General features: G+C 42.3%; 1 protein-coding gene across 1 annotated transcript in view; it reads right to left on the bottom strand.

Moving 5' to 3' along the window:
* TACR1 (tachykinin receptor 1) overlaps nucleotides 1-24,221 on the bottom strand; it is a 141,809-nt gene that overhangs the window by 63,590 nt on the left and 53,998 nt on the right. The window contains exon 2 of the mRNA XM_069494820.1: nucleotides 7,937-8,131. Within this exon, the coding sequence (XP_069350921.1) occupies nucleotides 7,937-8,131 (195 nt within the window). The remainder of the gene's footprint in view (nucleotides 1-7,936; nucleotides 8,132-24,221) is intronic.

Here is a 24,221-nt window from a genome sequence, read left to right as displayed (position 1 = left end):
GAAATACGCTGGGCGCGGTGGCTCACGCCTGTAATCCTAGCACTCTGGGAGGCCGAAGCCGGAGGATCGCTGGAGGTCAGGAGTTTGAGACCAGCCTGAGCAAGAGCAAGACCCCGTCTCTACTAAAAAATAGAAAGAAATTATCTGGACAACTAAAAATATATGTAGAAAAAATTAGCTGGGCATGGTGGCACATGCTTGTAGTCCCAGATACTCGGGAGGCTGAGGCAGTAGGATCACTTAAACCCAGGAGTTTGAGGTTGCTGTGGGCTAGGCTGATGCCACGGCACTCTAGCCCAGGCAACAGAGCAAGATTCTGTCTCAAAAAAAAAAAAAAAAAAATTGATGAAATATAATACCAGATTTCCCAATAATTTATTAACCTTATTTGCTGGGAAAAAAAGTCATGCTCGAAAACAAAGCATTGCTATTTCAGTATAATTTTGAATTTTTTGGTGAATAATTTAATTGGATGTTTACATCTGTATTTGTAAATGGAATTGGTTTGAAGGTTTGTTTTGGAGCTTTCTTTGTTAGCATTTAGATTAGGAAAAACCTAAATGTTTTTCCAAATCTATATAATAAATGAGCAAGATCTCCATATTGTTCTGTACTCTCGAAAAGCTTATAGGGCATTCAAAAGAATTTCCCTGCACAAATTTTGATCCCAGTACCTTTTATAAATGTAATTCATGAACACTAGTTTCACTTCCTCTTTTCCACAAGCTGTATCAATTTGATTATTTATGATTTTGTAGGAAATCATCCATTTTATCTTATTGTCATTTATGCTCTTTGGTCTGTTTGGGCTTTCTCTTTTGCAATCTGAGGGCAGCTTCCACCAGAAGTTGAGAGTAGTAGCGCAGAAGAATTCCAAATTGGGTGGTCCCATCTTCCTCAAGGCTTCAAGGCTCACGTTTGCACCTCCTCATTAGGGACTGCTGGTATATACATCGTCCGTAACAGCCCTTGGTGGCTGCCTCCTGTCTGGCTCTATCTGGCAATATGTGCCAGAAACGTAGTGAAATTTCCCTCATTTGTATGGCAGCTTTCCTAGTTAAGGGCTTGTTTTTATGCTACCATCTTCCCCTGCAGTGTCAATGCATGCTTCGTTCTTGGTTTAACTGCTTTTCATCAACCGTGGTAATAATACTAGGGGCCCTGGGCTATATTTATAAATGTAGTGGGTGTCAAGGGAGGAAATTTATCACAACAACTAACATAAACAATCAATCCTGGAAACACAAATATGCTGACACTCCTCTGGCCAAGGCCTGGAGCAGGTTGGCAAAGGATCTACATTTTTTTTTTTCTTTTTAATTTTTGAAATAATCAAGAAGGTAGAAAATTTGAGAAGTAATGCTGGAGGTATATTTTTTAATATTCCCCTTTCCCTCTTAACTCCCTACCAATGAGCAGACTTTTGTTTTTTATTACTAATGAAAGTAAAGGCTATGTATAAATATAAATTTTCAGCTGATTTCTGATAATGGATCATATATACAAAAGACAAAATGCTGTAAATAAGGAGAATGACATATTTTTATTGGTACTTACAGAGAATCATATTAGAGTTAGCATATCTGCATTCATGTAATTTCCACAAAATATCCAGGCAATTAAAGTCATGAATGACATTGTTTTCTAACATAGCCTTCTCTTCCAGTATTATTGGTAATATTTGTAATTCAGAATAGGCATATCTTATTTCTTGCTAAAATTCTACCACAAAGCTATGTACAAAGAAGTTTAATTAACAGAAAATGACATATGACTGATATTAATAAATGATTCAGGGAGGCTGAAATTCCTCAGGCTGTGTAAATCTTACTCTTTTAGATCTCTTTCTCATTTTTCATCCTTATTACAGATCTTTTCTTGGCCTTGGTGGCGTGTTCTCTGATGAAGAAATGTTGGCTTGTTTGTCTTCCTTTGTCCTTAGGGGTGTGGCCTGGTACCTTTTGGGACCACTGCCTCCTTACAGCTCATATAGCATCTGCAAGAGTGGGCTTAGCTCTTATTAACTTTGAAAGCTCCTGCATATTCCTCATAATTTTAATAGAAGAGGAGAAGGGGGCAATGCATTTTGCAAAGCCAAATTTTGCTCCTTTATACTTTCATCTTCCTTTCTCTGTGCTTTCTTTTCCACCAGTAAGAATCACTTTTGGTCATACATGGAATCTTTCTTCATCACCTGTCAATCATCTCTACCTTTATAGGACTTCCTGGGTAGTGTCACAGTTTCTTTCCTTAGAGCAGCCAGACTAAGCTGCCAGGTTGCTAGTTATTGCAGAACTTCATTACAAATTATGATAATATTGTATTAATCATAAGCCCAAATCCCTATTTTCATGAATGTTCTAAAGTGATTGTAAGAAGAAACAGGAAATGGAAGATAAAACAGAACCAGTCCTTCCGGGGAACTAGGAATGTAGCTAGAAGCTGCTCACTTTGAAGTTTGGTGTTTTATCTTCCTAGCCAGTTCAGAGAAATGAATAGAGTAACCAATCTTTAAAGGCAGGGGTTTGTTAACATATATACATGTGTGTATGTGTGTGTATTCACTTCATGTTAGAGAAACATTTTTAATGACTGGAAATTGTTTATGGTATGGTAAACAAAGTTAGCAGATTCTAAAATATATGCAAAAATGGCTATTAAATTATGAAAAGATATTCAACTCCACTCCTAATAAGAGATTTTTAACTATGAGATACCATTTTTTTTCTTCATCACATGGGTAAGAATCTGAAAGCTTGACAGTATACTTTATTGGTAAGGCTGTGGAGAAACAGGGACCCTCACACGTTGCAGGTGAGAATGTAAATTGGTACAATCCCATAGGAAGGGCAAATATAAAAATTAAAATGTGATGTTCCATTTTTGAGATTTTATGCTACAGATATCCTAGCATGATTTATGTACAAGGTTATTCATGGCAGCACTCTGTAATAGCAAAAGGCTGAAGACAATATAAAGTCCACCAATACGTGACAGGTTAAATAATATTGTACATTTAAAAACTGGAATACTGAAGAAAGAATAGAGAAGCTCTTTATGAACTGATATCAAAAGATCTCTCTAAGACATACTGTTAAGTTTAAAAAAACAGGGTGCAGAATGGTGTGCATAATAAGCTACGTTTTCTCTTATGAAGAGGGAAATAATTGTTGACTTGTATGCATATGAGACACTTCAGAGGAAACTAAGAACAGTTATTTACCTGGAGATGGTATCAAAGACTGGAAGGATAGTCATCAAAGTGTTAGTAAATGATGGGAATACAGGTTATGAAAGAAGTCATACCAGTTTTCATTGTAATATTTTTCTCTGTAATACATTCATATTTTTAAATGCAAAATAAAGTTTTAAATGACTTTCAGGAAGATGAACCAAGTGCATCTGTAGCTTTTTGTAGTTCAGAGGCACATGCCTATGAACATAGCAGCAACAAGGGGTGAGGGCCCTGGCTGTATGTATAGGCCTTGCTCTCTGGTTAAACATTCGCTGCATCCCTTTAGGGACAAGCATTTGGCTTAGACTCCCTTAGACCAGTTGGGAAAACTCCAGGTGGCCTGAAGCACAGGAGTTAGCAAAGCAAAATGCAAGTGGTCAAGAACCATCAAAATGGGGTGGGGGCCAAGCACACTTTGCTTATTTAGGAGTAGGCAGCTATGAATAATGTCACCCTGGGCAAAGCCCCACACCCCAGAAGATAATTTCTTCTGGAAGAATTTTTGGGATTATTCCAAAGAAAACAGTTTCTTGAGAGCTTGTAAAAACAAAAACCTTTGCATAGTGCTTAAAGTTAAAAAATATGAAACACATTCTAGAAAAAAGTACATAAATCAAATTACCTGGATTATGAGTAATTTTTAAGTACTCATGCTACAACCACTGACCTCAAGAAATATACCCATGCAAACCCCTCAGAAGCACTCTTAAGTGTCCCTTCTTGATCACATCACCTTCCCTCCTGTGAGAGATAACATGAAAGTGACAACCTCACTTTCATGGTGTCTGCTTCTTGGCTTGCATTTATAGTTTTACCACCTACTTATGCATTCCTGAAAATGTAATTTCATTTTGCTTGTTCTAGAACTTTGTCTATAAGAGCCATTCAAGTTGCATGGAGCTACATTTTATTTATTTTATTAGCTGTATAGTATTCCATCACATGCTTACTAAAATTTTTTATCTATTTTATTGATGATGGACATTTGAAATATCTCTATTTGGGGCATTAAAAGCAATGTTGATTTGAGCATTATGTTTTACATATTTAGGTGTACATGTGCATGAGTATTTTGGGGATAATTACCTCCAAGTGATATTTCTGAGTTACAGGGCATGCATAGCTTCTTCTTTCCTAGATATGACAAAAGTATTTCTAATATGATTAGCAATTTATACTTCTTTTAACAGTTGACAAAGGTTCTTATTTTTCCATTTCTTCACCAAAATTTCAAAATACTTAGTTTTGTCGGACTTGTTTAACATTTGCTCATCCGACGGGCGTGTAGTAAGATCTCATTATAGTTTTAATTTGCATTTCACTAGTGACAAATGAAGTTGTGTGCCTCCTCATATATTTATTGGCCATTTGGACTTCTTTTGTGAGGTCCGTGTTCAAAACTTTTGCCCGTTCTTTTACTGGAGTGCCTTTGTTTAATAGTGCTTAATTTAATCCATTATTAATAGTCTGGATGGTGCATGATCAGGGTTGGAGGTTCACCATGTAACCCGAAGGCATATGCGACAATCTCAGATTTTTCACAAAATGTCTTATGTAATTAGTTGGCACTAATTATCCATCAGACAAATTGGGCCTAAGCGTCTGTCCATCACACTGTCTGCTGCCAGTGGACCCGGATCAATGAATGATGCTAACATCAGTAGTGACATTCACCAGAGCCTTACCACATGCAGGACACTAGGCTGAGCACTTCAAGGGGCTTATTTTACTCAATTCTCTTAATGCCTCTATGTGGAATGTACAGATGCTCCCAAACTTACCATGTGGCTATATCCCAATAAGCCCATCATAAATTGAAAATACTGTAAGTCGAAAATGCATTTAATACACCTAACCTACCTTAAATGTGCTCAGAACGCTTACATTAGCCTACGTTAGTCAAACTTATCTAACACAGAGCCTATTTATGATAAAGAATTAAATATCTCATGTAATTTGTTGAATACTGTACTGAAAGTGAAAAACACAATGGTTGTATGGGTATTCAAAGTACCGTTTTTACCGAACGTGTATTGCTTTTGCACAATCCTAAAGTCGAAAAATCCTAAGTGGAACCATCCTAAATCAGGGACCCTTTATTAGGCTTAGAGCCTTAAATTGCTTGACCATTGTGAGTCAACTACAGAGTGGTGGGCTGGGCGTGGGTCCCTTATCTAACTCCAGAGCACATACTCTTGACTTAATGATTATACTGCCTGAAGACAAAGGTTCCATCTGGTTTCAAATCTGGGATTATTGTGTACTGCGGAAATGGCAATCATTAGTTCTAAAAAAAGAGAATATAATTAAGTATTTAGTTTAGACATGATAAAATTTAAGGTCGGTCCCTAAAAATATATCATAATGCATTATGAATGATACAGACAAAAAGAAAACAACTTTGAATAAAGCTTTGCTATGCACTTGACTTATGTTTCCATCACAGTCAATATGTGAAAGACAAACATAGACTCTTTAGATTTAGTATTGTGTCAATAAACATGTTAAACATTTTGAATAGACAAAATCAGATGCTCTTAAGCCAGACTCATTTTTTTTTTAGGTTAAAACTATGAAATAAGCCATGATGGCAAACCTAATTGTGCATCCAGTAGCAGCTACCCTAAACGCCCAAAGCAAGGAAACAAGAGAATCCCACACATTGTGTTGAGTCTCAAAGGGATTTTCTAGTTATTAATAAGTGTAAAACACCAAAATGTTACAAAAGTAAGACTGTAGACATTACAGTGTCTTGGACAAGACCCCAGATATCTGTAGGAAAATCAATCTTCATTTCTAAGTTAAACTTTAAATTTGTTGTAACATTAAAAAAACCTGTGAATATTTTGAAACAAAAGTTGTAGAAAGCTGATGAGACTTTGAAAAGATCATGAGAACTAAGAACTGAGCTACAGCCCATGTAGTCGGTGGTAGTTTCTGAAACAGTTTACATAACAAGCTTTAATTCAGAGGTAGTTTTTTTTCCCCCTTTTGAGGAAAGCTTCTGGCTTGAACATGTGCACGGGTCCTGTACAGCTTGTAAAGCTGTGTTCTTTCTCCCGCTGAGACCTTGCTCAGGCTTGTAGTTTCATTTGAAAGAATAATTTTCAATGTCTCCTTCTAGGCTGAACATTAATCCCCCCACTGGTTGATCGATTAAATCCCACTGTCTGTGTCTGGAAGGCAACGTCTGAGCTTTATGTATTGCTTTCTGGCAAGCTGCATTTCCATGCTCTATGGAACAGATGCAGCCGTATAACTGTGTGCAACAGGCTATCAAAACCCTCAAATCTTGGCGGAATGATAGTTAGGGTGTCTCATTTTAACATTTAATAAGTTTAAAGGCCTCATAACTATACTGCTAGGTGATGAGTTTCGTTCATACCTTTGTATGGCATTTAATAGCTCACAAGGTGAAAAAACATTATCTCTTTTGATCCTCACGATTGTTTATAGCAAACGGTGCTTTATTATCTTTCATTTCAATAACGAGGAGAAGCTGTGATCCTTGTTCAGGGTCCCATGGCCAGTAACTGGCAATCTTGTGATTAAAACCCAGATCTTCTGGTTCTAACATCGGTGTTCTTTTATGAGTCACATAAAAAACCCAAGATTGGAGAGCTATAGAGGGCTTTCAAAAGGATGCATGTTATCCTGTGCTCTGAGTCCAGAAAATTAATGGTTATACAAATATCACATCATTGCTCACTTGAGCAAAACAACACAAAGAATGAGCATTTCAATGCTGCCTCCAGGATAAGGGGAAAATTGCCAGGGTACTTTGAAAAACCCTAAATGTGATCAGCCAGGCCCTGGAAGACAAGCCTGCCCTGCAAGGGATTTGCAACTTATAAGCACTCAATGCATTGGGCTTGAATTCCCATGACTTTTATAGGCATATGTCTTATTTCTCCAACTATAAAATCCTGGAAGTAGGTGTTTTGGTTTCGTCTTCCCCAGAGGCAGATCCTGAGATCTTTATCTCAAGATCTTCAAGTGCAAATACCTTATTTGGGTACTTACTTACTTGAAGATGTCAAGATGTCAAGATCTTCAAGTGCAAGTACCTTATTTGGCAGAAGAAAGAAACACCAGTGGGGAGGGAGGCAGTGGGACAGGAAAGGAACGGTGGCCAGTAAAGAATGCATTATCCAGCCAGCTACCATTGGGGTGACTGAGCTTAATCCCATGAGGAAACCTTGGACACAGTGGCAGACACGAACCTCAGAGACATCCCTCCTGAAGGTTGAGGGGGTGAGTGTTCGTATGCCAAATACCATCAGTTATTGTTGAGAGCTGCTGGGACTGGGAGGTAATCCCCCCACCTTCTGGCATGCTGTGCAGGAGGGCAGAATAGCATTCTGTAGTTTAGGAATAAGTTCCCAGGCAAAGAAATGCAGACACTGGCAGGGGAATGTCTCCGGTAAAGGGCTCGAGGGATGTGGCAAGGCACCAAAGGGTCTACTATATAACAGGGTCTCAATCTTACATCTAAAAAAATTCTCTAGTGTATAGTATAGTCCCCTGATAACTATGGATTTATCAGCCTGATATCAGGGTGGATGTGAGAAATGCTTACAGATATGCGCTAAATCCTAGCTAAAAAAAGAATATGGAAAGAAAGAATGAACAAGAAGGGGCAGGGAAGGCACCCTGCACCACAGTAGCTTCAGAGCAGAGCAGGGAGTCATCTGTACTCACACTTTCTCGTAAATCTTGTTGGGATGCTCCGGCCATTCGATCATGCACACGACCCTGCTGGGCATGGTCTCTGTGGTTGAGTAGTAGCCCTGGGGGAAGGCCAGCAGGAGAGCCAGGACCCAGATGACACAGATGACCACTTTTGTGGCTGTGGCTGACAGCCGGGGCTGGAGGGGATGGATGATGGCCATGTACCTGGAACAGAGATGAAAGGACAAAGTTTTGCTTTGGTCACCAAAATCTACATCAGTAATTACGTGTTTTTCCTATCAATGAAAAATTCCTGGAAATCCTCTGATTCCTAGAAATCCTCTGATGACAACTATTTCCCAATTATTTTTCTATATTCCATCCTTAAGCTTTATGACTTATGATGTATAATGCTAAAATTCATAGGAAAAGTCAGCTAGATTTTTCACAGTTTCAGAACCCATCTAGCAACATTCCAGGAGAGACATTTCCATCATTGAAATGCACATGCTGGGGACATGATGGCCAAACACAGGTCAGGAGCACATGGTGAAATTAGAAAAATAAGGACCATGTTGTAAATGTATTCAATATAAAGATTACCTTTTATCTTTTTGGGATTGTGGAATAAGGGTAATAGAAACTTAGTAGTTGTTCAAGTCCATGCGTGACAATAAAAGGTTAGCAATTCTACATTCATCCATACAATTTGAGGGGAAATGAATGTGTCTGTGTGAGAAAGCAGTGGCCCGAAGCCAGCAAAAAACAACAGCTCCTGGAGAAATCTTTTTTTTTTTTTTTTAGAAGTCCAATGCGCTATCCATTGTGCAACAGAGCCACCTCTGCTGGAGAAATCTTTATCAACTCTTTGAGCATCTAGCAGTCAGTGTGTGGCTAACTACACATGCTTCATGAGGAGAAAGACAGTCTCCAACTGCTGAGGCAGACACATTAAAACACATAAAAGGCCAGGGTAGGCGACACCTCGTTGCAGGAAGGCAAAAGCACAGTGAATGACAACTTGGAGCCTGGAGCCATTCTTCCTCCCCTCCCACCTGGGATCTGGCACTAAATGGTGTCATCTGAATGAGTGTGTCCACATGTTTGAATTTGTGCACCGCCTCTGAAATGTCACAGAGATTTGAAGGATAATAAATATTTCAATCAGCATTTCATATCTGTTATAAGCACATCAATTCTGCTTCTTCCAGTTTAAAAGGCATTTCCCTATGCATACTTCTTGCAGAGTTTATAGATCTATCCCTTAAAATATGCATCTTTTTCAGAGTAGGAATGATGTCTCCTACAGCCTTTGGGATTTAAATATTATCTAACAAAACCACAGAATCACATATTTGATTCTCTGACATGCAGGTATTTCTGGCTTCTGTGGTACAGAATGGTCAGTGGAGACTTCAGAAACGTGCAGACGAATAGCAGCACAACTGTCAGCTGTCTCTACATAATTCCACATCATTCATTTACTGTATTCTTTGGACTCCCAGGATCTCTGAGCAGAACTGGGGCCAGGGTCACAAGTAAAGCAATTTTATTCACTACACGCTCAGCAAATTCCCACTGGGCACCTGCCGCACATAAGGCGCAGCATTTCCTTCTGGGCTACAAGCTTCTGATTTCTCCAGGGAGAAGAGGCACATCAATAAGCAGCCACAAAACATGACAGTAGGGTAAGTGACCGCACATGGTAATCTGATCAACGCCTTGCAGCCTTAGGGAAGCTGCAGAGGTAATTAAGTCTTGGGATGGCAGGTGGTCTATTGGAGGGGCTTATAGAGGTGCGTTGGGCTGGATTTGGGGAGAGCCTGCTGAGCATCTTGCTCCAAGGGCAGGAAGCACGCACCTTTCTCTGCATTTTCATGCTGGAGCCCTAGGCTTTGCTCCTCTGGTCTGTAATAGCAAGGCCACTGCAGGTGTTTCGTGTATAGAGTCTGGCTATTAGGAGGATGCTTCAGGTCAGCTTTTACATATACTCAGAAGTCATGATAACTCCCAGGAAGAAAACCCTCAGAAACTTTCCTTCTGCCTCCTTTGGCAAGTGGGTAGGTGGTCATAAAGTCAGAAGAAAGTGGGATTAGGAAGAGACTTAGAAAAGATATTATGGTGGGGGTGAGTAGTATAAATCTTTGGGCTACAAATCCCATCACACAAATGCTGTGTCAAAAGGGCAAACAAAACCAACTCTCAAATGTGGCAAATCATCCATCCTCAGGAAATTGAGCAAAAAACCCACAAAAACAAAAAATGAACCCCCCCAAAACCCAAAAATGTTGCAAATCAAGCCTTATCTGTCCTCCTTAGACTACCCCAAAGGGCCACAGCTACTGCCAAGGAAGGCCCAGCACACCATAGGCCAGATGACGTGACCTCTCTGGAACAGTCTCCTGCAAAGAACCCTGAGAAATCTTGATGTCCCTCCTGGACCTGTGTCTCTTTTGCTGCCTGACAGTGATGGAGCCTTGGTTTCCTCTCCAGTTGGGGGTGGGGGTGGGTGGGGAAAACCCAGAATCAGAGCTGCTGGAGCGGGGCCTGTGCAACCATTAGCTTTACTTTCTTTCCAACTCGGTGGAGGGCTGGGCCTGGATGGTCATGGCTAGAATCTCTTTGAGTATTTGCATTCAAATTGTAGGATGGCTTATTGGATTATTTCCCGACAAAGGGGAAATATGGCAAAATTTTTTTCCCCGACAAAGCTGGACATGTAGCCATGAAGATGCCTTATCTCACCTCCAGCAACCTCCAGCACTGCACACGCGCCAACCTTCACTGGCGGCTGCGCATCCTCAGGCTTCGAGGGAGCCTGAGGACGTTGCACAGGGGAGAATGTGGTAATTGCATTGCCCTCTTTTAATTTTATTTCAAATGCAAGATTTTAATTTGTTTCTAACTCAGGATAAATACCCAATCTTAAGTAAATGAACCCTAACACCAATCCCCATGCCCAAATTGGTGATACACCATTCAGAATCTAGTGTGACTGGGGTTAAGGGGGATTGCACCAGCATATTGGCACTGTAGCTGCAAATGGGTGCCAGAAAGCCATATTTTATCTTTATTGCAAAAATTGCAATTTGGGAACCTGTTTCAGTTAACTCTCTGCTGTTCCTTGAGTGTAGGAGCCATTTTAGTGACAAATGAAAGTATTACCCACATACAACCAGAGACAGTAAAAAGATTGGCTTAAAAAAATGTATATATTTTCATTTGTTAAAAACAAAGGTATTTGTCTTCTTTGCTCCCTCCTTCTCTGCCTGCCCCCTTTTTCCTTCCCTTCTTTCTTTCCTCCGTCCCTCCGTCCCTCCCTTTCTTCTTTCTGTCTTGCAGTCCTCACTTCTGGGGCTTGTTTAACATGTTTCTTTCTTATTTACCCCAAAGCTAGTATCCATTAGGGTAACTTGTACAGATGGATGAATATTTTCTTTCCTACTCCCGATTCCTAGCTTGGATCCCATTAGCATACATTTATGTATTTATTTGGAAGCACCCCGAACAATTCTTGCTTATTTAGTTATAAGATGTCACTGAGCAAATGCTGCAAGCCCTAGGAAAATACATTCAATAAATATTTATTGACTGCACTGTGCTCACAGGACTCTAAGGCAGTCAATGAAACAAACGTTTTTCCGGTTTACGCATTAATCATCAGGCTGCCAGGGACAGGGCTCCGGGGGCTGTGTGGGATGTGGATTCCGTTCTCCACTTCAGGGTGTTCCAGCCCCACGGAGGGCCATCAGCTCTGATTTGAATTGTATGTGCCCTCCCAGCTGCAAAACCTGAGGTATAGTCTTCCTCTTGCATGATTATGCTTTATAAAAAGAACTCTCTGCTGTATATTCTTTTTTAGGTAGAGTAAAAGAATCTTATTGTGCAAAAGAATTCTCATCTTCTGATTAGCAGCAGTATCTTCATAACTTCTTCTTATACCAGCCCAGAATCACTGGACAGAGAGAATGTCTTTCCTCCACCAGGAGATGTGGCCTACCGGGCCTTCTTCCACGGTCTTTCCCCTCCAGTTCCAGGCCCTGCCTTCCCTTAGCCCCACTCACTCGTGTGATGTTACGAGTCTCCTTTAAGGAACCACATCTTCCTGAGTTCAAATGATCAGGGGTGGTGACAGCTGAGAGGATGGCTGCTAATGTCTAGTTCAAGGGTTGGCAAACTTTTGTGTAAAAATCAGATTTTAAATATTTTAAGCTTTGTGGCCCATATAGTTTCTGTTGTGACTACCAACTCTGCCTTTGTAGTGTGAAAACAGCCCTGGACAGTAAGGAAACTATTGGGCATGGCTGTATGCCAATAAAACTTTATTTACAAAAGTAGGAGGTGGGCTGGATTTGGCACCTGAGCTATAGTTTTCTGTCCCCTGGTCTAGTGTATGGGAAGTGCAGAGCAGGAGGAATTAGAACCACAGGAGAGCATGGTGTAATCTTCAGAAACACTCTTTGCCTTCGACAGCCGGAAGCTAGCTGGGTAGATAAATCTTACAGCCCACAAGCAGTCAGCAAGGCAGTCCCTGGCAGCTGCCCCCGTGACCCAGAATCTGGTCTTACCTGTCTCTCATGGGAGCACAGTGGTTGACCAGTCCAGGGTGTTTTTCCTCTTTGATCCTTCCTGTTTCTTTTCACAACTTGGTCTAGTCACTGTGTCCTTGCAGCTGGGTTAGGTGTCCTACCTTTACCACTGGGAAGATCTCTCACCTTGTGCTGATCACATTTCACTTAATTTTTCTATTTGCACATGTATCTCTTCTCTCTTCATCCTCTACAGATCCCTGGCCTGCCTCAGTGCCTAGGGTGTAGTAAATACTCAATAAAAGTTTAGTTGAATAAATGAACATGCCAATTTCTTGGCACATAGCAGCGGCTCCATAAATGTTTTTTGAATGAAAATTAATGCAGCAGGAGAAAGACATACATATTATACCTTATTTCTCCCAGTCTGAACGCATGTGAGACTGTTATGTGAGACTAAAGTGTTTTCTGTCATACAGACATCCAGGATCATCCTGCAGGAGTGACCTCACTGGACCTGGGTCTTCAGAATTTCCTGTCTCTCGACATCAGACCCTTAAATAAATTCTCAGTAAGTATTTGTTGACTAACTTCTGCATTGACCATATGTTGAGAACTGCACAGGATTCAGTCTTTGCATATGGTATCACTGTCTGGCTCTTCCTCTGAACAAGAAGCTCCATCTATTCTCCCTCCATCCTCCCTCCATCCTGGGGAGCATATACTCTTTCTACGTAAGACCACTAACATTTCATCAGTTGGGATTTTCTCCAGTGACATTTCTTCTATCATGAAAATCCAGGGGCTTCATTTAACCAGATCACTTGTCCAGCAACCTTATCTATTCAACTAAGCTCAAGTTCACAGAGCTATGGCCAAAGAGGCCTTTGAGCAGCCTACAGAGATGACAAAAAGTTCACACAGCTCTAAAGCATTTTTATTAGTGGCAGAGCCCCTTGCATCCTCACTGCTATATTGCTCACACTTCTAGAAAGCACAAGGTTTCCATCTCCAAGTTTGGTGCAGACTCACAGCATAGCCAGTGAACTCACTTCAAAATGTTCCAGCTGACAGTAAGGGCACTGCCAGCAAGACCATGAGAAATAGACACAAAGACAGACGGAACAAAAAGCCTATGGCAATTTAGGGTGAAGCGAAGGAAGTGACACAGCTGACTGTTAGTCGAGCTGTCCTGCCCACCCTATGTGATCAAAGAAGGACCCACGTGGTTTAAAGAAGATTCAGATGTAGAGTCCCCAGGTTGTGAGGGAACAAAGTGCCTGCTGTAGGAGCCAATGAGAGCAGGTGATCCCAGACCCTGCAAGTCCACTGTGCTTCCTTAGATCCTACTTCCTATCCCACTACCATTTGTAAAAATTTTATCCATCCTTTAAATGTGGGTCAAACACCATCTCCTTTGGGAAAACTTTTTTGATTGTTTAAAAATCCCATGGAGATAATCATATCCACATTCTGTTGCATACCCTTCCATATTTCTGTTGCCTGTGCTCTCTTATACAACCCTCACATTCCCACTTACAGCAGAATAATTTGTAACCTTATTCCACCCTAGCACTGGAGGACAAGATTCCTGCGTGCAGGGGTTGTGCTCATTTATCTCTTTATCTTCTGGGAAACTTAACAAAGGACTTTACATAACCGCTAATAGTTTGCCTGGATGTGCCAGCTGACTTTGGCTCAAAGAACTCCATCTTCATTCAGCAGCTACAAACTGGCGGCTCTACTCAGAGATTCTCGATATGAGTATTGTTTCCACAATGAACTCCTGAGTGCTAACTGTAGCACTCTGAGAGGCTGAGGCAGGAGGATTGTTTGAGGTCAGAAGTTCGAGACCAGCCTGAGCAGGGGAGAGAACCTGTCTCTACTAAAAATAGAAAAATAAAATAAAAACAGAAAAAATTAGCCGGGCGACTAAAAATGGAAAAAAAAAAATTAGCCAGGTGTGGTGGTACTTGCCTGTGGTCCCAGCTACTTGGGAGTCTGAGGCAGGAGGATTGCTTGAGCCCAAGAGTTTGAGCCCAGGTAACAAACCAAGACTGTGTCTCAAAGAAAAAAAAAAAAAAAAGACCCATTTCTTCTAGCTATTTGAAAATATACAATAAATTTTTGTTGAGAGGATTTTGAATGTTCCCAACCCAAAGAAATGATAGATGTTTGAGGTGACAGATATGCTATTTACACTGATTTGATCATTACACATTGGATACAAGTTTCAAAAATCACTGTACCCCATAAATATGTACAATTAATGTGTCAATTAAAAATGATAAAATAAAACAAAACAAAACATTTTGAGAAATCTTTAAAAGAAAGATGCTTTTCTTATGGGGCCAACGCATCCATTTCATTGGGCCTGCCAGGCTATATACAAACTGCTGCAGTCACATGAAGGTATATTTAGAGTTCCCCTAATTCTCTGAAATTCCCTCCCTCCCAGTGATGGGCATGTCTTCCGGATGACCAAAAACATGTTTTTTGCTTGACTTGTCTCAGTAGCAGGCAACTTAAAGGGACAAAAGGGCAGGCTAGGAGGGGGTTCAGAGAATGGCATGTTCCTACCTCCTCCTCACTCAAGGTAGCCTCTCTTCTCTCACAGATCTCCTTTATTCAACCCATAAAGGCAGGATCTGTGGGCCAGAATTAGGGTGACACGAGTAAGGTACTCATAGGCAGGGTTGTCCAAGTACAGAATTGGATCCTGCCTTTATTTAAAATCTTTATATTTTGCTCATCATAGATATTTTTACATTAATTATGATATTTTAAAAGACTGCATTAAATTATTATTTATCTTGATTGCTGATTTTTTTTGTGCCCCCTTAAATTTTGCACCCAAAGCTAGGGCGCACTTGCCTCACTCTAATCCCAGCCCTGATAATATCTCCCACTCAAGTACACCAGGCAGGACAATCACTCATCAGAGGAAATGTACTCAGACTCAGGTAGTGGTGGGGCTATTATGCAATGCTGCCTCCCCTGCCAGTCACCTGAGATACCAGTAGGTTGTGCTGTGTCCTGTGCCTGCAGCCTTGAAATGTCCCAGGCCACCAGACCACAGGGTGGCAGGGTCAGTGGGAAGCCTGGAAAATTATCAGTAATATGAACAGGATAGAGCCTGAGTAATCTGGTTGTAGACAGTATAGAGATTATTTGGGCACCCTGGCTACAGTGATTCTGCTTTTCATTGTATAGTGTAAACTCACAACTATTTATTTATTTTTTGATGGTAACTTCTTCGTTAAAAAAATCTTTTGACAGCCGTAAGTTATAAGTAAACAGAAGCACATGTTTAATGAAAAAGTAAGTATTGGATTTCTGCTTTTCCCCAAAATTGATGTGAATGTGTAACTTGCACAATGTAAGTTTAGATGTTTACCTTCCATGGGGCCAAAGTGTTATCACTGGACATATGAAAATCAAAAGACACGAATCTGCCAAAGGAGCAGCAGCAGCTACACCAAGAAGTTAATAGTGATTTTAAGACAATTGTGCTCAAAGACATTGATTTAAGCTATGCAGTGAAAATGGTGCCTCTGCCCACCATTCTGTGAAGCATGACTTTTCATTTAGAGTAAATGACTGTTCTTCTAAATTAATTTCACTCATTTTCAATTCCAATTTTTCTTGTGCATGTACAAAAGGTCAAGTAATAGCTATTAGTATGTTGGCTCAGTTAGCAGAAGAAGAACTTGGCAAATAGTCATACGATTCTAATATTTCTGTCATCAGATTTTTCAAATACAAAATTAGTTAATTTCAATAATGGTTCAGTTCTTTTTTAATCCAATTCATAGATTCAAAGTTTTTGGAAGGTGAAACAACAGACATTGTTGTGAATGTTATAATGAATTTGTTTCAAACTTCAATACTGAAGATAAATTCATTTGTTTTGGTACTAATATGAATATAACATGGTAAGTTCTTAGCAAATTAAGAAACACATGGAACAGAAATGGACTTGGAATAGGTTGTGATACACATAATTTGCAACTATGTTAAAAAACACTGTGCTATCTTACCAATTGAAATAGGAGCTGTAGTTGTTGAAATTTATAAAAAGTTTTGTAGGTACAAAGTAACTGAACTTAGTTACTTGCAGGATAATCAATGATTTAGGATTTTCTTGTGTAGTATCTTATCCAGCATTTTTTAGGTAATTTCAAGAGGACATCTAGTCTTCCATTTTGCTGGAAACAGAAGTTCTGCTGTCTCATTTTTCATTTTTCTTTTGTTATCTAATTATTCTGAGTAAAAGTTCAAACCATAGCAGAAGCTGTAAAGGGAAAGCCTCTGTCCCACCTGGGCCCGTAGGTAACACACAGCTAATACACTGAGCACCTGGTGAGGGCCAGGCTCCATTTCATGTGATTTCTTTGTATTAACTTATTTTATCTCTCACCAATTCTTTGATGCAGGCTAATGTTATGACCCACATTTTCCAGATGAGGAAATTGGGGCTCAGAGAAGTTAAGTAACTCTTTTACCAAGTGGTGAGGCTGGGCTGGAATTTGGCAGTCTGGCTTTAGAGCCTTTGCTTTTTTTTTTTTTTTTTTGTTTTGTTTTTTAAGGGAGAGGAATTGCTGTTTCATTTATTATTTTCTTTTTTTTTTTCAAGTGTATGTTTCTTTTTTTTAATATTATTTATTTCCACTTATTATGGGGGTACAAAAGTTCAGGTTATATATATGCCCATGTCCCGCCCATCCCCCTCAAGTCAGAGCTTCAAGCGTGTCCATTCCCCAGACAGTGCACATCCCACTCATCATGTAGGTATACACCCATCCCCTCCCCCATCCCCCCCCCAGGCACCGACTGTCAACAATGGGTGCAATCTTCCTTTCTCTGAACATGCAAACCTATATATCGGTACTTGCTCCTGTACTGACTTTTTACTCATTCATTCATTAAACCTTGTTTAACCCCCTTCTGTGTGTCAGAGCAGAGCCCAGTGTGTTCATGTTCTGAAGGAGTGGCTATCTCATGAAGAGATGGTAATGACGACCCAGTGTGCTGTGTGCTACCATGATGTTGCAATGTGTACACAGCATGAGCAGACAGCAGGCCCTTTAGGCCTGTGCAGGGAGGTCAGGGGAGCTCCTCAGTGGAGATGACACTTGAATTTGATCTGGAAGGTTCAGTTGGCATGTACATCTATGGAGAGCTATGTACAACATACGTTACAGGAGACGGCAACAGCATATACAAAGGCCCCGTGACTTGAAAAGAAATGGCTGTTCACAAGCACCTCCAACATTTTATTAGAAGCTTATTAGAGTCAGTATTGCATCTTCTATTCCTTTGAATCCCCATGGCACCTGGCCAGGCACAAGGTAGCTCTTTAGTAACTACCAGCTGATGGACCTAATGACCCCTTCCTTCTATTAAGCATACGGCAGGCAGAGAGGTTGGCCTCTGAATTTGCTTTCTCCAGATGTGGATGAAGAAACAAGGATAGAAGGCTGAGTGAGGAAGTACACGGTCTTGTGGGCCTCTGCTGGTGAAGTACCCAGAGAGTGTTAGCTTTCAGAGGAACGTATGAAGGATGCTGGGACCAGGGCTGCCAAGCGCAGAGCAAGAGGCCAAAAGAGGAACCATGATTTCCAGAAAGTAAACGTTCCCCAGACCTGTGTTTACAGACCACCCTATGGTGTGTCCTGCTGTGATGTAGGACTTCCGTAGTCTGTACTCTCAGGCAGTGGAGCCCCTGCTGCCTGGGTTACGACTGTCCTACTCCCAGGGGCTCCCAGCACAGGACATATCTCCTTCCCTCCCCATTGCTCTTACTTATTGCTTTCTTAGCTACTTACTCTCTCTTAACGTGATTTCTCAGAATCTCAGTTTTCTCATTCTGAGATAAGAATTGATAATATTTACTAGGCAGTGATGGCTGAATGAGATTCCACTGAGACACTTGAGCATGACACTTGCTGAAACATGGTGTCCCAGGATAGTAAAGGGGACACTAACACCCAGCCATCCTCTAGGTTTGCTGCAGTGAATTGCCTCCTTGCAGAAGGACCCGATATCCAGCTTCCCTGTGGAGGAGGATCCTGATTCACCCCTTCCTGCCTGACCCATTCTCTCCCCTGTCCATTCAGCATTCTGTTTCAGTGTTTCATAAATCTTATTGCCGAGAATGGTTGGTAGACGCTCAGCAGAGACAGCAGGGATGGGTGGAGCATTGTCAGAGGGTGAAGCACACGGACTGTGGATGTCAGGATCGTACAGGAGGAGAAAAGCACCTCCCTCGTGCAAGAAGGAAGTGCACCAGGTGGGTAGGCGTTGGCAGGACTTGGGCCTTATGGAGAGGGGCTCAGGCACCTCATCTCACAGGACACAGCCCACTGTCCTCGAGCTTCCACAGCCCTCTGTGCAGGCCCCTCTCTGGCCTGCCTCCCTGCCCTGTGCTGCAGCTGCTCCCGTGGGAGACGTGGATCTGAGCCCCAGTGGGTTTGGCCCTCGCTTCTTCATTTTATCGGCCCATAGCAGAGTGTAACAACAAAAACCAAAAGTCATTGGCGAAGCCACCTGAGTCAGAAAGAACTGAATTCCAGTCTTTCTTTCTGTCACCGACTGGTGTGAGTTTATGGCAAATTACCTCCTCCTGAGTCTTGGTGTCCTTACTGGTGAGCAGTTTCTGCAGGTGTCCCATAAGGTCCATGCGTGAGTCTAGGGCCTGAAGGTGTAGCTAGGCTGTCGTCTCCCTGCTCCAGCGAGACCTGTCCCTCCCTGAACCTGGCCCATCTTAGAGCACTCCTCAGCCAGCATCTCTCCAAGTCCCCTTGCTCCATCAGAAATGGTGAAATCCATAACAGGCACTTTAACTTTTCCATCTCACGAGGAAGGAAGAAGACAGAAGTTAAGGGACTGTAACTGTTATGTGAGGCAGTCTTAGGATTCTCACCAAATAGACATTCAGGCACAGGGAAGACAGGAAGAAAGGCAGCTCCTGATGGTATGCAAGGCCACATTCAGAGCTTCAGAACGATCACAGACAGCTGGGCTGGATGATGGCAGAGCAGAAGGCCTGGTAGTCTGCCTAGGGAATTGGTGGTGCCCACACCTGGCTGAGACTGGGACTGCAATTGGATGAAGATGTTCTAACCATCAATTGGCGTGGTCCCTTAGCCTGGACTTGAAGGATAAATTGTCAGGTTGGTGCTAACTCACTATACCAGAAGCAGCTTGAGCCAGGGAGTGGGGTTGGCGTGTCTGTGTTCCTTGCATACCGATGGCACATGAGACCTCAATGGCCATGTAGGCTGTTAGGATGGGGGGAGGAATTAGAGGCTGCTTAGTCCATTCCCTTCACTAGACACACAAGGACAGTGATGCCCAGAGAGGCAGCATGGATACTCAAGGTCAAGCCTGAGGCCAGGCTGTACCTGAAGCCAGGGGTGGCTCCAGAATTTCTATATTGAAAAGGTTAAGGGAAAAAATTGAGCTGAGGGTATTGGGAGGGGCTGGGTCTTTAAGCTGCTTTTTGCATCATACTCTACATAAGATTGGAAAAGTGTCAACTGTCCACATCAGAAAGCGGGAGGGAAGAGCTGATGTGGATGGGAGGGAACGAAAGTCACCCCTTGGTGCCAGCACAGCTGGAGGCCCCAGACTCTCCCGCTCTTCTCCACTAGGTGTGGCCATCTGAAAGCCTTGAGGTAAAGGGGGACAAGGGCAAGTCCTCCTGGTCCACACAGCAGAGAGCCCATCCTCTGGACCAGGCACCCTGCCTCTGCCGGCTGCCGCGGAAGCAGAGCCGAGAAGCAGTCGGGCCTGCCTGGGGCCACGCATGCGCACTGCGGAGAGCCGCCTGCCCACACCTACGCCTCACACCCAGACCCGGAAGGTCAGGAACGTGATTTCTAGCAACAAACTCATTAGCACCAATCTCTTTTACCACAAAAAGCAATTTGGAAGGCTGACAGAATTCATTAAAAGTGGATTTTACTTATACTAATAACTGCACTCAGAAAAGATAATGATTTATGACCAGCTTTTAAATGCCCTCCGAAGGGGCTTGTGAAGGGACCTTCTCTCCGGCTGTGTCGGGAAGGACTCTAACCTTTGGGGCCCTGTGTCTTGGCGACAGGTGTCACAAACAGATTAAAGACATTTGTTTGAGCAGCTTCAGTGGCTTTTTTTTTTTTTTTTATTTCAGCGTATTATGGCTTTGTTTTGTTTCTGTTTCATGGCTACCCAGCTGGCTTTGAGGCCTCTCCTCCCAACATTTCCTTTCTTTTTTTTTTTTTTTTTTTGACTATTTACTCTGAGTGATTGTAGGTTCCCTGGGTGACAGGGCCAACCGACAGAGATGTCACTCCAGGAGCTATTATTTTAAAAGGAGCTGGATAGTTCACATTCCGGTGGCTCCTGGAATCTCATGTGGCCCTGCCTCGGAGTCAGGGACCCCACCTGAAATGAAGCAGGACGCTTTGACTCAATAGATTTGATATGGCTTTTTTGACATGGTGGAATCAACATGTAGAAATGTTTTTCTGATATCAAGTCATGTGCAGAAAATTACTTTTCTATCCTTAAGGCTTTCCCCCTCCATTACCCTCACCTCACTACATTTCCATCTGTAAGGGACAGTTGGGAATGATGTGGATGAGAGATGGGGCAGGGCCCAGGAAGGGGCTGGGGGAGTCCAGTAAAACACCTGGAATAATCGTGGTTTGACTTCTAGCTGCATCAACACGCCTTTGCTGTCAAGTCGCCCTTTTGCAATCGTTTACTCCTGAGTATCCGATGGGTTCAGCGACCACCCACTCCCCTTCTGAGAAAGCAGTGCCTCCCTCAGAGTCTCTGAGCATGCTGCTTTTTATATCACACATCCAATTCCCCATCCTCTGAGATATGTTATCAAATCACTGTATAGAGCAGAGCCAGCTGCTGGTCCACACCAACCTCTGTTCTTTCCCTCTTTTTCAGTAATGAAATGAGCCAGGTAAATTCTGACCAAAGAGATCTAAGTGGAAAGTAGTGGAAGAGTTTCAGGATGAGCACCTTTCTCCCTTCTTCCTTTATCCTTTTTTGTTGCCTAGAATGTGGATGCAATGACTGGCACCTCAGCAGTTACTCTGAACCACGAGGTGACCTGAGAATGGAAGCCACATGTGGGTGAGCAGAAAGTTAAAAGGAGCCCAGGTGTCTGATGACTTCATACCGTCACCATACCTGCCCTTCTATGGTCACTGGCTTAAGGTAAACCTAGCATTTCCATGTCTCTGATATCCTTTGGCTCTCCACTTTTCCCTCTCTGGGATTATTTTATGTGATAAGGTAAACCTTTGTGTGTTTAAAACACAGCAATCAGGTCTCCGTTACTGTCAGCTGATCTGAATCCAAACTGATAAGAGAATTTGGCATTTGTATGTTGATACAGCAAGTAACAGAATCTAAATTATGGCATTAACTTATTGGGGAAAGGGGGTGCAGAGGTTAAGGGCTCAGAAATTTGGTGACCCTCATGTAGTCAACATACAGCTCACTGCTCCCTGGAAGCCAGATCTCCAGCTGCTCAAGCCTGAAGCATTACAGCCAATGGCATTTATGGGCTCTTGTCTTGCTGTTTTTGTAAAGTCCTATGAGAGTGATGAACTCAGAACCAGAGAGGCTGCATGCAGAGATAGGAGAAGATATAGCTCTGCTAATGAGAGGCTTGTAATTTAAAGCATTGCTAGATTAAAAGAGTGCGCTGCTCTCGTACCAAAATGAAGTAATTATAAGTGGTGGCTGTACAACTGCACACTTACAAGGAGGTAAGACTGTTCTCCTGCCCTACTAAGGTGATGAGCTCAAGTCTTAGCCTGGATAACAAGCCCCTGTACCACCCTTGGTGTTATGGGGGACATTGGGTCTCCTTGCAGCCACTGGCTTTCAGGCAAACTCAGCATTTGTATGCCTCTGACATCCTTAGAATTTCAAACAACACATTCCAGGTCTTTACAGAGCTTAATAGAAAGGCCACATTTTCCGATAAGAAGAACAGCTTATTTTAATCCACTCCTGCAAGTTATTTAAAATTAGTATTTATAAAATAGAGTTTCTATAAACAGAATCCTAGCCATTTTGGTAGAGTGGTCACACTTGGTGTCCCCTCCAATTCCCTTCCTCTTCTAGGTCCAAGAGAAAAATATGCCTTAAAGATCCAGCTGTCTTCAGAGAACCTTGGCCCCTAGGATCCTCCAATGTTCGGGACATTGAGTGTCTTTGTCCTTCCTATACTGGTCTACTTTCTTCACACTCCTAGATCTTTATTGTGTTTCTTCATAATGGGATCTTGCACATAAGCCATTGCGGAGTATTGAACACACAGTGGAAGGCTTCGTCAGTGCAGCTCAGGCCCTATTTCCATCTAAGACAGCTTCATAGGTTCAGTGGATAAAATGGCTGACTGCGAATACCAGCAGTGAGGTACACTGGGAAAGATGAACAAATTCACCACCACTTTATCCCTTGATGACATATGAGAAAACTGGCGTTCACAGACGTGAAGCAGCCAATAGTAGAGATGGGATCTCTACCTATCAGTTCTGCCTGATTTCAAATTCCATGCTTTGGAAGGGGTATGCAGAGTCCTCCACAGTTCAGGGGCCTGGCAGAAAGAGGACTAGGGATGACTCAGTGCAAATTTTAGCATCACTGCTGACAGTTATTAATTTTAACCACCTCCCATGTGCCAGGGGCTATGTGCCATGAAACAGCTCCATTTTGGGCTGATTAATGATTGAACAAACTCATTGAAATCTTTGCTTTCTACCCATGACTAAAGCTACTTAGCCTGGACTCTTGCCTTCTTCCCAAGGAAGGAGGTAGCTACTCAAGAAGAAATAGACTACAGGATTGGAATAGTCCTTTGCCCATGAAGACATGCTCCATTTTCTTGACTCAAGGTTGGAGAAATGTTTGAACAGGTCCACCCCAGGCAGGTGGGAATGTCACCCAGTTGATGTAGCCATGTTCTGATGGAACCTTGGACTGTACTACATCATCACACACCATGGTAAACAGACCTCTGCTGGGCTGTAGTCATGTCACGGGGTGGGGGATCTGCTTCTCTGGCTCTGTCCTCATTGGTCACTTTTGTAGCCTTGACCTGGATGGTGGCCTGGAGACTCATCTACTCATTCATTCAAATACTTACTGAGTGCCTATCAGAGCCAGGCACTATGGCAGTTGGTGGGGATACAGAAGAAGAGATCATAAATACCAGCTCTCCTCTCAGGAAACTCTGGTCTTATAAGAGCACTGGATGATAATCAACTAAACCTATAAATACATTTCCAATCATAGCTGTGGTAAGTGCTATGAAGAAGCAGGGCCATAGAACATGTAACAATAGGATCTGGACAGCCTTGGAGGTCAGGGAAAGATTCTGAGGAAATGACATTTGGGTTGAGACCTACAAAGTGAGTTTGATCTGGTAAGTGAAGAGTAACCTGGGGACAAGGTCATTCCCCAGAGGGAGTGAGGACAGCATATTCAAAGGCCCTGTGGTAGGAGAGAGACTGGCACATTCAAGGCACTCAAATACAGGAAGCAAGAGAGAGAATAGTGTGAAATAATAATAGCTTATATCACTGGGTGCTCACTTTGTGCCAGGTACTATTTTAAAGGATTTACATATGTGGACTCATTTAATCCTCACAACAATCAGAGGAGAAAACTGAGCCACAGAGAGATTAAGTAACACACCCAAGGTCACATGGCTACTAAGCCATGCAACTCTCCAGGTAGCTCAAGAGCAGTGAGCAGGGTGGGAT

This window comes from Eulemur rufifrons, chromosome 19 (assembly GCF_041146395.1).
Source record: "Eulemur rufifrons isolate Redbay chromosome 19, OSU_ERuf_1, whole genome shotgun sequence".
Taxonomy (NCBI): Eukaryota; Metazoa; Chordata; class Mammalia; order Primates; family Lemuridae; genus Eulemur; species Eulemur rufifrons.
Note: the sequence above shows the minus strand (reverse complement) of the source record. Positions and strands in the feature narration are given on the sequence as shown.